Source organism: Aethalodelphis obliquidens, unplaced genomic scaffold, assembly GCF_003676395.1.
Source record: "Aethalodelphis obliquidens isolate GAN/ISIS:26980383/991018 unplaced genomic scaffold, ASM367639v1 scaffold738, whole genome shotgun sequence".
Taxonomy (NCBI): Eukaryota; Metazoa; Chordata; class Mammalia; order Artiodactyla; family Delphinidae; genus Aethalodelphis; species Aethalodelphis obliquidens.
Genome location: NW_020838649.1, coordinates 1 through 11,016, shown reverse-complemented (window position 1 = coordinate 11,016; position 11,016 = coordinate 1). Strand labels below are relative to the sequence as shown.

At 56.2% G+C, this 11,016-nt stretch overlaps 1 protein-coding gene across 1 annotated transcript; it reads right to left on the bottom strand.

Annotated features, from left to right (window-relative positions):
* Window positions 1-5: 5 nt before the first annotated feature.
* Window positions 6-10,881, bottom strand: LOC113616880 (myosin-6-like; the record flags this gene model as incomplete). The annotated part of the gene is made up of 16 exons (XM_027100249.1): window positions 6-128; window positions 250-345; window positions 1,499-1,774; window positions 1,987-2,112; window positions 3,221-3,424; window positions 3,665-3,973; window positions 4,869-4,993; window positions 5,130-5,295; window positions 5,469-5,652; window positions 6,198-6,394; window positions 6,755-6,873; window positions 6,965-7,091; window positions 7,443-7,832; window positions 9,960-10,050; window positions 10,274-10,419; window positions 10,705-10,881. Coding segments are annotated over 16 exons (2,856 nt in total), but the record flags the coding sequence as incomplete, so codon positions are not given.
* Window positions 10,882-11,016: the final 135 nt, after the last annotated feature.

The window sequence follows — 11,016 nt, the reverse complement described above, 5'->3', positions numbered from 1 at the left end:
CCGATGTCGCGGCTCTTGGCCCGCAGCTTGTTGACCTGGGACTCGGCGATGTCCGCCCGCTCCTCTGCCTCATCCAGCTCGTGCTGCACCTTGCGGAACTTGGACAGGTTGGTGTTGGCCTGTTCCTCCTGCGGGGGTTCGGGGGGGCGGGGGGATGAGGGGAGAGGAGCCAGGGATTATTAGACTCCCAGCCTGGGGGCCGGCTCCTTGTCCCCTCCTCCAGGCCTGGGCCCCATCAGGGTCACTCACCGCCTCCTCGGCCTGGCGCTTGTAGGCCTTGACCTTCAGCTGCAGCTTGTCCACCAGGTCCTGCAGCCGCAGCAGGTTCTTCTTGTCCTCCTCCGTCTGGGGGCATATGGACGGGAGAAGCCAGTTTTTTTGGGGGGTGGCAGGAGCGATTATCTCTCCCTCCCTCACCACCCCATCTTCTCCTCACGCCTTAGCTGCTCTTCCCTCCAACAGGCCAGGTCAAAGAGGTGGTGGGGAAACTTCATCTCTGACACTACTTATAGGTCAAAGGGCATGGCAAGGTCCTCAGTCCAGGATCTAAAAAGCAAGGAGGGCTGTGGCCCTAACATGAGAAATGGGAGGAGGGGCTCGGAACCACACGGGATTTCTTCATCTGATAATATGGAGACATCAGGGCTGTTCCAGCTCTCATCTGGAGCACCAGAGGTGCTCTTGGCCAGTGGTTCTGGCGTGACCAGAGAGGACTAATGAGGAAAGCAGAAAGAAGGGATTATCAAAATCCAGATCATTCTAATCTATCATAACCCAATATACGTTGTACTGGGTCAGGTATCGGGCACCAGGATCAGTGGCTCCAATGTCGCGTGATCATTCCTGATCATTGCATGTGCTAGGATGCTATTGCCACTTATGCCCACAATACACCTGAAGTTCTACATCTGTATCTCTTTCCTGTGTCTCTCATATCCAGCTGTCAAACGGACCAATACCCCCTTTCTCTGTCTCTCCTGCCCAGGCACACTGTGAAAATAACAGGTCAAAGGCATAAGCTCTGAGCTATACAGATGGAGGGCTTAGAACATTTTGGGATTTCTTTCTCTAAGGCCTTCTGTTTGTGGTCCCAGAAGTTCCATGGAAGATCTGAGCCTTTTCCCATCCCTGACTTTTATCACTAAAATGCCACACAATGCCCCTGCCTCTGAGACTGGTGGAAAGATTGCTTGGACTGTTCTGAAGCCTTCATGGTAGCACTTCAGGTCATTAAAAAACTGGGGAAATGCTGGTTCAAAGAGCTTTCAAGAAGTAGAAGTAGATTTTCCCTTCGCTAGAAAAATTCATGGACTCAAGCCAAACTATCTGCAGAGATTGTGAAAGAAAATTAATCTCAAGACAGCTTCTCAAGGAGCAGGTGGCAAGAGGGCTGGGTGGCTCTGTGTGGGGCCTGTGTGGGTCGGGGGGGGGGGGCAAGAGATGCGCTTTCACGTCCACTCCTAAGAGCCTGGCCCCAGAGCAGCCGCCGCGCCCGCACCTGGTAGGTGAGCTCCTTGATGCGACGCTCACTCTTCCTCATGCCCTTGATCGACTCTGCATTGCGCTTCTGCTCGGCTTCCAGCTCATTCTCCAGCTCCCGCACCCGGGCCTCCAGCTTCTGCAGCTGCTTCTTGCCGCCCTTGAGGGCGATCTGCTCGGCCTCGTCCAGCCGGTGCTGCAGGTCCTTGATGGTCTGCTCCATGTTCTTCTTCATGCGTTCCAGGTGCGCGCTGGTGTCCTGCTCCTTCTTCAGCTCCTCCGCCATCATGGCGGCCTGTGCACGGCAGAGAGCGTAAAAGAACAGGACCCCGGGGCCTCCTCTTTCCCATTAAGGATCACCTCTTTCCCATCCTGCCGTTTGCTCCCTGAGGCCCTCAAACCCACAGAGTGGCAGAGTCACTGCTGTTACAGCACAGTGGCCTGGCCTGGACCCACAGGCCTGGTTCGAGTCTTTTGGGGAGGGCAAGAAGGGGAGCGGTCACTCACGTCCGTGATGGCCTTCTTGGCCTTCTCCTCGGCGTTCCTGCACTCCTGCACTGCCTCCTCCACTTCGCCCTGAAGCTGGGACAGGTCTGCCTCCATCTTCTTCTTCTGGTTGATGAGGCTGGTGTTCTAGATAAAGGCAAAGAAAACTATTGAATGTATGCTTTGCTGCCTGATTCTACACTTTTACCCAGAGAAAATTAGAACTGGTCATTTTTTAAAAACATGTCTTGTTCTTAGTATTTTCCTTGTTTTGCACCTGCTTTCTCTTTTCCTATGAAAATAGATATATTCTAGACAATATATCTAAAGGGACTCGGCTCTGAAGAAAGACTTCAAGCAGGAAAGGGTCTGTAGTTCTACTCCTGAGCTCTGTAGTAACATGTCTGTGCAGGAGCATGAAAATATTCCAAGGAAAATGGGAAAAACTTGGTTAAAGGGACTGTATCCTGGAAGCGATTATAGTTATAGAAGGAGTGGGGTAAGGAAGAGAGGACCACATCCGTGGGTGATGTCATTCCCATATGTACTAGATTACGGAACAAAACTCCACAGGGCAGTGCAGTGAGATGGACATAAAAACTCATTACCGAGTATAGCTGAAAACAGTGTGTATGGGATTGCAGAAAAATGGTGTTCTGTGGAGAATTTGGTTTGCAAGTAGATGCAGTTGTGCTTCTTTCAACTCCAAAAGTCCCATTTTATTTATTTATTTATTTATTTTCGGTACATGGGCCTCTCACTGTTGTGGCCTCTCCCGTTGCGGAACACAGGCTCTGGATGCGCAGGCTCAGCGGCCATGGCTCACGGGCCCAGCCGCTCCGCGGCATGTGGGATCTTCCCGGACCGGGGCACGAACCCGTGTCCCCTGCATCGGCAGGCAGACTCTCAACCACTACGCCACCAGGGAAGCCCAAAAGTCCCATTTTAATACAGCAAGCTGAGGCTGGCTGTCTTCTAGAGGTAGGATATCACATAACAGCGTGCATTCCACGACTCCCAGATTTGTGATTTTGCCAGGCACCACCAATCCACCATGACACTCTTAGCTTTTAAGTGTAGACCCCTTTCTCAAGGTTGTGGTTCCGCAGCCATGACTAACAGAGGCGAGCTGGTCCCAGAGATGAAATAATTTATGATCCATGTGCCTGGACATATGCTTTCTCAGGCCATCTGATTCAGAGCATCGCTAGGTGTCCTGGCTCTGCTGCTCGGCAGGTTTCTCCTGGCCTCTCACCTGGGAGTGCAGCAGCTGCACCCGCTCGCTGGTCTCGATCAGCTCCTGCTCGGCCAGCTTCCGGGACCGCTCCGTCTGCTCCACCACGGCCCGCAGCTCCTCCAGCTCGGCCTGCAGCAGGTTGTTGCGCCGCTCCACGATGGCGATGTTCTCCTTCAGGTCATCGTTGGCACGGACCGCGTCATCCAGCTGGATCTGGGTGTCCTGCGCATCAGGAGAGTGGGCGTGAGAGAGGCAGCTGGGCTCTGGCCCATCAGGAGGCCGTCAGCTGAACTGGATGCTGCGGAGAGCCCCTGGCGGTGGCTCAGGTGGGACCTGTGGGAGGTGCCTGCGACGGCCCCGGGGCAGGAGGGATCTGGTGCTGTGATGGGACGCCACCCCCCAACTCGGCCACCGCCCCTCTCTGGGTGAGGTGACTTCCTGCTTCCAAGAGTCACCAGGTACCTTCAGCAAGCTCTGGAGGCTCTTCACTTGCTTCTGGGCCTCGGCGGCCACGCGGTTGGCGTGGCTGAGCTGGATCTCCATCTCGTTGAGGTCGCCCTCCATCTTCTTCTTCACCCGCAGGGCCTCGTTGCGGCTGCGCGTCTCCGCGTCCAGGGAGGTCTGCAGGGAGTCCACCACCCGCAGGTGGTTGCGCTTCGCCTGCTCCATCTCCTCGTCCTTCTCTGCCAGCTTCCGCTCCATCTCTGCCTTGATCTGGTTGAACTCCAGCTGGGCCCGCAGGATCTTGCCCTCCTCGTGCTCCAGGGAGGCCTGGAGGTGGGTGGGGAGACAGGGTCCGAGGACGTCAGGGAACAGGGTACATTGGGGAGGGAGGCTGGGAGGATGCAAGGTGTCAACCAAGAGGAGAAGAGCTGAGAAGAGATGGGGAGGGGGGACCTGCATCCCAGGCCATCGGGTGCTCTGGGGGAGGAAGTGCTGGATACCCCTAGTTTCCTCTGTCAAGGAAAGTGTTCTGAGCTCACAACTGTCAAGACCCTCCAGCACCAACACTGCGTGATCCTGACCCATCTAAAATAGCACAGAAAAGGGAAGGATTTTTACAACCAGAAATTCGAACATTTCTCCTTGTTTCCCAGGTCTCTCACCCTGTAGAAGCCCCAAATCTCAGGGCTATCGCTAGGTTCTTACAAATGAACAGTAACAATAGCTAACATATATTAAGCGCTTAAGCACGATACCTCGTTTAATCTTCATAATAGCCATGCATAAAATCTCACGAGGTGTGTACAACTGATGCCATTTTACAGACGAGAAAACCGAGGTACAGATAGCTTAAGGAACTTGCCCAATGACAAAGTGGTGGTCCTGAGGCCAAGTTTCAAACTCAAGTCTGTTTGAGTCCGGAGCCCATGCTCCCACCCCGTCTGAGGGGTTGTTATGATGGCCAGGTTTCAACTTTATAAACCCAGTGGGAAACAAACCTATGATCAAGCTGTGCGTGGCATTTTCCTTTGCACAGACCTTGGCTTTGGAGGTAGTCATGGGTAGTGGGTATATGACCTTGGACTCAGAATAAGGAGCTGATAGATTTTGTCTTGGGTCAGCGTCACCCCCAGGTGAGGGAGAGTGCAGAGTCAGAGACAGGAGGGCAGGGGTGGGTAGGAGAGGGTCGGAGGCAGGGGTGCAGGCAGAGCCAGGCCCTCACCTCGGCCTCCTCCAGGGCCGACTGCAGCTCCAGCTTCTCGGCCTCCAGCTGCTTGCGGACCTTCTCCAGCTCGTGGATGGTCTTTCCACTGGAGCCCAGCTGCTCAGTCAGGTCGGAGATCTCCTCTGTGGGAGGGGCGGGCCGCTCAACTGGGGGCAGCCGGGCTCCAACGGGGGGCACGCCTCTAGGAGCCGCTGGGTGGCGCCACGTGCGGACCCTCCCTGCCCCGCCCCCGCCCCCGCCCCCGGCCTGGGCCCGCACCCTGCAGGTTCTTGTTCTCCCGTTTGAAGGTCTCCAGGTGCTCCAGGGACTCCTCGTAGGCGTTCTTGAGCTTGAAGAGCTCGGTGCTGAGGGAGCGCGCCTCCTTCTGCGAGGACTCCAGCTCCGACTGCGACTCCTCGTACTTCTGCTTCCACTCGGCCAGGATCTGCGGGGACGGGACGCGGCTCACCGGGCAGCCCCAGCCGCACGTCCAGGGGCGCCCAGGCCCCTCTCCTGGGCTCAGCCTCCTCCCAGCCTCTGCCTCCTGGGAGGACGTTCCTGACTCCCGCCTGCCCGCCTGCTCTGGCCCCTGGCTGCGAGTCCCCAGCCTGGGCCCACCTTGTCGAAGTTCCTCTGCTTCTTGTCCAGGGCCGCGGCGGCCGCGTTGGAGCGCTCCACGTCCACCATCAGGTCTTCGATCTCATTCTGCAGCCGGTGCTTGGTCTTCTCCAGCGAGGAGCACTTGGCGTTGACGGCCTCGACGGCCTCCTCGGCGTCCTGCAGCCTCTGGGCCAGCTTCTTCCTGCCCGGCGCGGTTGGGTGTATGTGTGTCACTCTACCTGGGAACAGCGGGGCCTTGGGACGGCCCCTCCCTGAACTGCCAGATGAGGAGGGCCCGACCCTCCCACACAGCTCCTTGGGACACTGAGCAGCCCTTCAGACCCTGGAACCCCAGCCTCCAGGGAGCCAGGGCTTCGGGTGCCTAGAACAGAGGCTCTTCCCTACGGGAAGCGGCATCAGGATGGCAGCCCTCACTTCTCCCCACCCAGGCTGATCGGCGGTAGCTCCTCTGACCAACAAGCTTTTTGCTCGTCTTATACGTGAGCATCAGGTATAACCCGGGCCAAAAGCTCGCCCGTCACAGGAAGTGAGTCAGGGCCAGCCAGGGTTCACTCAGAGTGCAGGATCCCAGCTCCCTCGCAAGCACCTGTATTGCCCACCACGTTTCTCCCCACCTCCTCTCTTCTACCTCAAATCTGCCTCCCGTGCCCACTCTGCCTGTCTCTACCCATGTCCTCTTGAGCCTTCCTCTCTTAGAAGCAGGGTTGGGGGCTGCCCAGGACTCACTTGGCCTCCTCCAGCTCCTCGGTCCTCTGGATGGCGTCCGTCTCATACTTGGTCCTCCACTGGGCCACCTCCGAGTTGGCCTTGGACAGGACACGCTGCAGCTCGGCCTTGGCCTCCGTCTCCTCCTCGTATTGCTCCCGCAGCAGGTCACAGTCGTGCCGGGCTGACTGCAGCGCGTGGGCCAGGGCATTCTTCGCCTGGGAAGGGCAGCACCGGGAGGTGGGTTCAGCATCTGGGAAGGTGGGAGGGAAGACCCTGTCCCCATTCTCCAGATCCTTTTCATATCTATGAACTTCAACCAAGCCCCGGCCTCCTTCAGGGTGAGGGCTGGTGTGGAATCTCAACATCTTAAGGTACCTTCCCAGTTTGCCCATCCCTTCCAAATAAGAAAGGAGGCACTCAGTGATGTTCGGGTGTGGCTTAGCTGAAGAGTGGAAGAACCTGGCCTGGAGGTTTTTTCATTAGCGGCCTCTCTGCAGCTTCCAGGCTCCATTTCTGAGGTTGGTTGCCCCAGGGCTGCCATCAATCCTGTCTGCTGCCCCGTAGCCGGGCCTCACCTTGCCCTCCTCCTCCAGCTGCCTCTTGAGGTCCTCCAGCTGCTGGGTGTAGGAGAGCTTCCCTCGGGTCAGCTGCAAGATCAGTGCCTCCTTTTCCTCCAGTTGCCGGGACAGCTCACCTGCAGGTGGGAACAAGGGTTTGTGGGCCATGGAAGGGGGCAACTGATGCTCTTCCGTGAGGCAGGCACAGGGCTGGTTAGGGGCACCCACCGTTCTCCGTCTGCAGCTTGGCTCGCTGGGTGGAGAAGTCATTGAGGGAGCGCTGGGCCTCTTCTAGCTTTGCCCGGTACTCGTTGGCCTGGTCCTCCATTGTCCGGGACACCTTCTCCAGGTTTGCCTTCAGGCGGTAAGGGACAAGAGAAAGGTGAATGTGGGAGGGGCTGGGTTGACTGGAGGAAGGAAGGGAGGGCCAAGGTTGGGGAGTGCACAGAGGCAGGGGGTGGGGGGTGAAATGGGGTGGGGCTGGAGGGGCACAATCTGGAGAGGATGCATGAATTAAAGAAGGGAAAGATGGTGAGGAGATGGAGACACAGGTGGAGGGCAAGGCAGGTGCAAGGGAGAGAGGGAGAGAGACCAGAGGGTGATGAAGGGAGTGAGAATAAGAGCGATGGCAGAGAGGAAGTGGAAGGAAGGCACACTGCGAGGCTGTGAGAGAGGAGAGGGCGAGGAGAGGAGAGTAGAGGCCCACCTTGGCCTTGATGATCTGCTCCATGTTGGAGGTGACGTCGTCCAGCTCCAGCTTGAACTCGCTCTTCTCCTTCTCCAGCTTCTGCTTCACGCGCTGCAGGTTGTCGATCTGCTCGCCCAGCTCGGCCACGCTGTCGGCGTGCTTCTTGCGCAGGGCGGCCGCCGTGGCCTCGTGCTGCAGCGTGGCCTCCTCCAGATCCCGCCTCATCTTCTGAAACTCAGCCTCGCGCTTCTTGTTCATCTCGATCTGCACGGACGTGGCCCCGCCGGCCTCCTCCAGCCGCTCACTGATCTCCTCCAGCTCCCGGGACAGGTCTGAGCGCAGCTTCTCCACCTTGGCCCGGGCAGTGCGCTCGGCCTCCAGCTCTTCCTCCAGCTCCTCGATGCGCGCCTGGGCAGGGTATAGGGGGCTCAGACCCACCGCCTGACCCCTCCATCACAGCCCCCTCCCCAGGGCTCTAGAAGGCTCCTGGCCAAAGCACCCAGGTCCTGCAGAGCAGTGGTTCTCACCAGGGGACATTCTGTACCCCAGGGGACAGTCAACAAGGTCTGTAGACATTTTTGATTGTCGTGACTTGGGGAGGGGGTGGGTGTTGCTACTGGCATCTAGTGGGCAGGGGCCAGGGAGGCTGCCAAACATCCTATAATGCACAGACCGTCGGGAATTTGGTTGAAGCCAAACTCTCAAGGCATTTCCCGGAGGGGCATCTCAGACCCAGTCTGCGCATCTGCAGCCCTGAATCCTGAGAATCTGTCTTCAGAGAGGGATCTTGAGATCCCGTGAGGTCCTGGGTCTCAAAGATTCCACAGATTCACTAGGCTCTGCTCTGCTAATGATAAGGCAGGAAAGCTGGTGCTTGTATTTTCCAAATGTTTGCAACAGTATGCCTCCAAATAATCAAAAGCTTTTGTAATCTTCCGAATTAACCACAAACTCCAATCAACCATATTCCTCACTCTCCAGGGCTTACTTTATTTAGGCCCAGGGCTCGGTTCCAGCTTAATTGTTCCCTTCCAGGCCCGGTGAGTGCTAGCAGGGTGCCCTCCTCTGTATCATGTCCCTACCTTCTGGTCTTAGCCTTGGCCTGACTAAATTGGCAGAATGTCCCATTTACAATTTTGATCTGTTGTCTGACTAGCGAGGAGCAGAGGGGAGGATTGGTGGGATCCCTTCACCTGTGGTTATGGATGGTGGTGACGGAATGTGTGTGAGGGGGTCCTGGGAGCAGGAGAGAGAGACCCACCAGACCCTTGCTCCCAGGATGGAGAATGGGGACTGAGTGCAAGAGCTTGGGCAGGAAGAAGGAGGAGCCACAGCCCACTGCCAAGACCTGGTGAGGATAACAGCACAGTTGTTCTGGGTTCAACAGTCAAAGAGGTTGCCCAGACCAGGCTAGGAGAACCTGGGGATGTCCTAATATTCAGGCTAAAACCCAGAAGGGGCACCCAAGAAGATGGGAGGGAAGAGTATCACTGAAGGCAGACCAGCCCCTGAGCAGCCCCCAGAGGAGGGGAATTGTGTTCATGTGTCACTTGCACCCTAGGCCATCGACCCTGAATGCTGCGGGGAGATTAGCTCTCTCCACTAGTGGTCTCATAAGAAAATGAGAGGATAAATAGCTGAGTCCCTGTGGCCTTGGGGTCACTATGTCCAGGTGTGGCCGTATAGCTTCTGCAGCTATGAAATGGGAACGAGAGTACCTGCCTTCCTTGCTTCCAGGGCTCTTCTGACAAATATGGGACTAAAAGCACATTAAAATTCAGGGTTCATTAAAGGCAAGGGAGACTCTGGCTGTTAATTCAATCTCCTCCTGCAGAGGGATGAGAAAGCCATGCGAAAGACAAAAGAACATCTTCTTGCAAGTGGCTGGCTCACTTCTCTAGCCTGAGCTATATTAAAATAACATATATATGTTGCCTCCTGGTTGACAAAGTGGGTTCCTATACAATGTCTCTTCTGGTCCTCTGCAAGGCAGGGGTCATTAGTCCCATTTTACAGATGAGAGGAGAATCTGAGGCTCAGGATGGGGAGTGACTTGCTTGAGTTTGCGGGAGTTGACTCCATATCACGGTGCTCTGTGGGGATCCAGCCTGAGTTAGTGGCTAGGGTAAATACCCGGGAAGAATAAGAACAGAGCTTCCCATGGCAAGGTGCTCCATGAAGGCCCTTCTCACCCCCATGAAGTGGGGAGAAGCACCAAAAGTAAGGGTTAGAGGAGAACGGAGCCCTACCAATTGTCCCAGAGCAGAAAACCCATGAGGTGGAGCATAGCTCAGCAAGAGAAGCCCTTTTAGTAAGTATGATCCCCACCCTCTCCCCCAAATAGTCCTGCTGAAATAAGACACTATTGTTCTAATAGGGGAAGGCTGATGTTCCCAAGTGCCTGTAAGTCAGGGCTGTTGGGGCCTCCGGGTGGCTTGGAATTCTAGATACTATCTAGAACCCTAAGCAGCTCCTACAGCCTCAGCTGCCTGAGCGCCATTGAGCTCCCGGTGGCTACACCCAGAAGAACTTCACCTGGTTTTCCTTCAGTTTCTTCTGCAGCTGAAGGGCCAGTGCCTGCTCATCCTCAATCTTACTGTTCAGCTGATTAACGTCAAACTCCTTCCTGGAGGAGAAGAGGGTGACAGGTGGTTTTCCTTTCTCTGTGCCCATCCTCTCCTGCCTTGGTATTCGAGGACCAGTCCCCTCCCCCTGGCCCCGAGGGTGAAGGTGGGGGGTGGGGGCTGTGTGCCCAGAGCAGCCTTGGCCAGAGGTGCTGCAGCACCTTGCACTCTAACCCTCAGGCCAGACACCCTCAGTAGCCCTTCCTGGCCGCTGCAGCCTCCTACTTCTTGAGCTTTTCTTCCAGCTGCAGCTTGTCGTTCTCTAGGTCCATGTTGCTCTCCTGGGTCAGCTTCAGGTCACCCTCCAGCTTCCGCTTGGCTCGCTCCAGGTCCATGCGCACCTTCTTCTCCTGCTCCAGGGATCCCTCCAGCTGGTGGAGAAAAGAAAATGAACAGGATGTAGGAAACCTGAGATCCACAGTGCATCCTCTTCTGCTCCCGTCTAAACCCAAAGTCCAATGGGATTGGAAGTCAAACCAGCAGAGTTAGCCCTGCAAGCATGAAGCATTAGAGACCCAGCCTAGTGAGGAACTGTAGAAAGAAAAGGGCCCCAGGGGTCATGGAAGTTAGTTCTAGGGATTGGGAACCCCTTGGCCATTGGTGTTGCCTGAAAAATCCCAACCTGAGAGGGATGGAGCATGGTTGTTACTACTCACATCATCCACCTGCTGCTCCAACTTGACCTTGGCCTTGGTCAGGGTGTTGACCTTGTCCTCCTCAGCCTGAAGGTCATCCAGGGCCTGTTGGTGGGCTTCTTGCAGAGCTTTCTTCTCCTTGGTCAGCTTGGCAATGATCTCGTCCAGCCCAGCCATCTCCTCTGTCAGGTTCTTCACCTGTTGACCAAGAACCCCATCCCCTTTAGGGTCAAAGGTCACCAACCTGGAGACATCTGTGGAGACCTCCAATGCCAAGGACCTGGGCCACACTCAGGTCTGGGAATCCTGAGGAGACACGGGCTGGAGCCAGAG